Below are 4,647 nucleotides of genomic sequence, written 5' to 3' on the forward strand. Positions count from 1 at the left end.
TTGAGTTAAACGCAACTTTTTAGAACGTTTGACAAACTTAAAGGAGACAAAGACCACTCCAGTCAAAATCCAGTTCTAAGCACAAGGAAAAACCAGATTGCATGTGCATAGTGTAAAACTCACCTTGAATTGCAGAATGCAACAAAACCAGCATAAGCTCACAAACAAGTATTTGGAGTCCACAAATTGCTACTAAAAACTGCACTAGCATTCACAGAAAAAATATAACACTTTCAGCTCATGAAGAACTTCATAACTGATTGAGGACAAAGAATTGAAGTCCCACTTCCATCGAAATGTCAATGCAGCAACTATGTTACGACAAGAAGCTCGTGTAACCATTTATGCAATAACATTATCTGGGTTAGACCACTAAACAGGCCTGCGTGAGTTCAGAAAATGACAATAGAACCTACAAGTATTAGTATCAACTGCCAAGTTACACAAATCAAACACCAAAATAAGCTTTGCAGTATAATGAAGAAACCTACTTTGACGTTATAAAATACAATCAACATACATTACCTAATTGGCCTGTAGAGCATTCTTGATGCCAGAACTCCTTATTCTCGCTACAAGATTAACAATAGAAATGTTTGATGTAAATGCAATGCAGCCATAGAGGCTAGCAATGACCCTACACATTAGCATTCCCACTCTCAGGATTGGAGGAAAATGCTTTCAGGCCTTCAGTTTAATACCCCTCCTTTGCCAAAGAGGAGCTCCTTTCATAGCATCCCTACTTGCAGTAACAATACATGCAGGATTATCCTGCTTTCCTTTGTGCTGTTGTGCATTTTGCTTGCGCTTCAGACGTTGTTCAAGCCGCACAGTTCTAGAGGCTTGAACCCTTCGTTCAATCTCGAGAGCTAATGTGAAATCCCAGACTCTTACCATCTTTCCTTCACCTGCACTGACTACCCTGTCTGCTCCAATGTCCACAGAGTAGAAGCTTTGGCTGGCACCAAACAGCATCCGTTGTGGGGGTTCTGCGTCTGTAGAAGCTACAGCACATGGACCCCATCGACTCTTTGCCTTAGAGATACCATCTGGTACTGGCTTTCTGGTCTCATCAGGCTTTTTCATAACCTTCCTGACATCCATCATGGCAAGCGAACCATCGCCAGAAGCAGAGACAAGCCATGGATCATCAAAGGCCAGTGCATAGACAGCACCAGAATGAGGTTGCCAACTTGCAACCGGTTCAACACTTGAATGACCTACAGAACGCTTCCTGCGTGGCACTTTATCTTCATACATACGAATGTAACCATCTTTGCCACCACTAAATACAAAATGACCTGACCTACTACACTCGACAGCATAGGCCTGACCAACATGTGCCCCTGTCCTTACTCGTATACACTCTCCTGTCTCAGAATCCCAACTATATACATCACCACCAGCTGTACTGACCAGCCTTTGACCTCGCAGAGACAGTGCCCACACCCAATCACTGTGCTGTAAGGTCCTGACACATTCCAGTGAGCAACGGTCCCAAACTTTGATTGTCATATCCCACGAACCACTGCAAATTTTCATTTCATCCAAGCCCAAACAAGTGATTGGCCCATCATGGCCTAACAGAACAGCCTCTGATGCAGCTGACATGAGACCTGCAACATCAAAAATGTGAAAGAGATCTGGTACAGCACGCCAAACTCTCAGTTTGGCATCTGTTCCTCCTACAACCAGGATAGTCATATCCACTGCAATGGCTCGTATAGTATCACCAAGGGGCCGAGACCATGTGAGTGGTAAGCCTTCCTCCAAATCCCATATCCTGAGAATGGAGTCATAACCTGCTGTAAAAATGAGGTTGGCTGGAGAGAGTAGCCGCACACATCTAATTGCTTTTGTATGTCCACTCATCATGTCAGTGCGATATCTTCCCAGAAATGCCTTGCTTCTTATCTCTCGTGCAACATATAACTCTCTCCAGTTCTTTTCTGAGAGCGGAGGAACTGTACCTGTGGATGCACTAGGAGCAGGATTGCCCCATCGCTCAAAGTAAGAATCCTTCCAGCCATGACTGTCCGAAGAGAGCCGATGGAAAAGGGAGCACACACAAGAGACCACACTGAGCTCTCGTGCATCCAAATGCTTAAAAATCTCTGCAATTAAGACTGGCGGAAGGTCCAACAGAGACGATTCTGATGCAGACTCGGATTTGGAAGGTGCATTGTTATACTGTGAACCTCTGCGTGGGTTATTTCCTCCTGCACAGGATGGTGCGGCACGCCTTACAGGGACAAGCGCGATTTCATTCCAAGCATCATCAGCTAACCCTGCAGATCTAGCGGAAGCACCCTGCCATTGCTGTGCCATAGAAAGGGGGAGAGGCGACGGTGGGCGGATCGATTCGGAGGCACAGGAAAACCTAAGGTACAAGAAACCCTAAATCGATTCGGAGGTACAGGAAAACCTAATAAGGCGTGCACAGAAGACCTGCAACAAATCAGAAACGCAAAATCTCATGGTCAGAGCGATGAGAGAAGGCAGCCCCAGGGACGCCGGGCCAGGGGGATTGATGGGTGATAAGATGGCAAGCGTGACATACCTGAAGGCACAGCCGACAAAGAGAAGAACGACACCGCCCCCTGTGATAGGAGAGAGGAAATACCCCGCGCCTACACCCACAGCTTTTATTTTGGGCCACATCTTCGCTTGCTTTTACCGGTTCAGCATCCGTTCACACAGCCTAATACCAAGTAACACAAAGGGGTTGGAGGTTTAGGCATTGTTACAGCCATAGAAATTTTTTCACTAGGTTGATAGTAGATGCTCTTGCATGTTTGTAATGTTGCAATTTTACTAATGGTGTTTAGATATGTGACGTGTTCTAAAGTGAACTACGTTTGTAAAAAAGTTTTAGCATTGTTTACATACATGGAGAATCTCGAAAGGAATATATGTATACTTATATAGCTTGAGTCCATGATCGTGAGTTGTAACATTCACAATTTTTTTTTGCTATGTTAAATGAGGTTCATCTCTTCAAAAGTTAATACTTTTTACATCTTGTTGGGTGCCTGTTTAGGTTGTTGTACCCCGTCACAATTGCATTTTTCTTACGAATGGTGGCCTGCTCAAAATTATTAGCCTTGTCTCTGCTATCAACTATTGTTTCTATGTTAACCTCAAAGTTATCCTCTCTGCTGGAATGTTTCTATGTCTTTCTTCATTTTCTTGATGGGATTTCTTCAGTGTTGTTGGATTCTTTTCTCGATGTTGTTCGTCTGTCCTACACACTCCTTGTCGTTTTTCTTGCATCTTATGCTAAAGATGAAGTACTTGCTTTTGTGTCTCTGTGTTGGCGCTTCTAGATTGGTTCGTGGGTTTTGGTTATGCATGGTGCTGAATGATATGAAAGTACTTGAGTTGGTGGCAAGACTTGCTGTGGTTAAGGCTACAAGCTTAACACTAACAGAAGTTTGGTTTCATCTTGGTTTGCTTATGTCTACATTTCTACGAGAAAAGTTGTTTTGTTTTTAATGTTTGAGAAGGAGTCGTATCTGAAAAAGAGTTGTGTTTGAGAAGAAGTCATGTTTGAGAACTTGCATATTACGTAGATTATGTTGCTGAATGGATCAAAGTTGGAACCGTGTTTTTAGGTGTAGATCTCTTTGCTTATTAGGTATGTGACCTTCTCAATCGTTATTGTAGGATTGTCATCACGACCGTGACTGTAGTGGTCAATTTTCATGTAATCTTCTAATGTGTCCTTGCATTCTTTTTTCATAACTTTAACCAACCGATTGAGCGAGCTGTTAAATCTGTAGTGTAGCAACTCAATTGGATATGTTCCGATGCCATTTGTTCTTGTGTTTAGAAGCGCTTGGGATGTGCTTCTTCATAGTGGATTATCAACCGAGTCTTCGTACTCAAGTTGGAGTTTGTTAAGTATGTCTTTGAGGAATCCTACGTGTTAAGTGCATATAAGATAGCGTTGTTGTTTCAAGTAAAAATGAAGATTGTGAACTTTGTAGGAGGTCATGTACTAGTTGCAAGCTTACTGTTTGATGCAAGTTGTTATTTGTTGTCGAGAATTTGAGTCAATGTGGCCATCAATTTCTAGAGGTTGTTGTACGTTACGAAACTGTTGATGTATGTTGAAGGATTTTGCCCAACGATGTTTGATGTTCTCATTTGGTTTGTCATTATGTACCTGCGATTTTGTGTATTTGTAGGATGATTCTCAATTTGGCACTGTGTGTTCATGTAGTTCTAAATGTATAGCTGGAACATTTGCATGCATAGGTGAATGTGGTTAGGTGAAGTAATATATTTGTATTTTTATACATACTAGATATTATATGGATTGTGCGTACCTCATTTGGAGTCATCTTTGCCACTTAACGGGTGTTGTGTATCTCTAAAGCTAAAAATGGGGAAAGCATATTAGTACGTTAATAAATTTATTAGTAGGAGAATAAAATTGAAAAAACACATTAGTGTTTTAACAAACAACGTTTGAAAGAAGGTTTAGAAGATTGTTTTATTACTTGCTACAAGAAGCGTATAAGATTGTTGTGTGATGGAATGTGTTGTGTTTAATCTTTGTTTGTTTTTTGTTAAGCTGTGTTGTTTCTTTACTTGAGACATGGTGTCAAGAAAGATGCCTGAGCGACTGCAAATGGATCTGGA

General features: G+C 41.8%; 1 protein-coding gene across 1 annotated transcript; it reads right to left on the reverse strand.

Annotated features, from left to right (window-relative positions):
- Positions 1–241: 241 nt before the first annotated feature.
- LOC148027888 (F-box/WD-40 repeat-containing protein At5g21040-like) lies at positions 242–2,695 on the reverse strand. Its single transcript, XM_087689597.1, has 2 exons — positions 2,561–2,695; positions 242–2,448 (listed from the first exon to the last, which is right to left on the reverse strand). The coding sequence occupies exon 2, from the start codon at positions 2,326–2,328 to the stop codon at positions 682–684; it is 1,647 nt and encodes a 548-aa protein (XP_087545723.1). The 5' UTR covers positions 2,329–2,448; positions 2,561–2,695; the 3' UTR covers positions 242–681.
- Between the last annotated feature and the right edge of the window lie 1,952 nt (positions 2,696–4,647).

This window comes from Lygodium microphyllum, chromosome 12 (assembly GCF_053477565.2).
Source record: "Lygodium microphyllum isolate KBCC chromosome 12, Lygodium_microphyllum_v1.1.10, whole genome shotgun sequence".
NCBI classification, from domain to species: domain Eukaryota; kingdom Viridiplantae; phylum Streptophyta; class Polypodiopsida; order Schizaeales; family Lygodiaceae; genus Lygodium; species Lygodium microphyllum.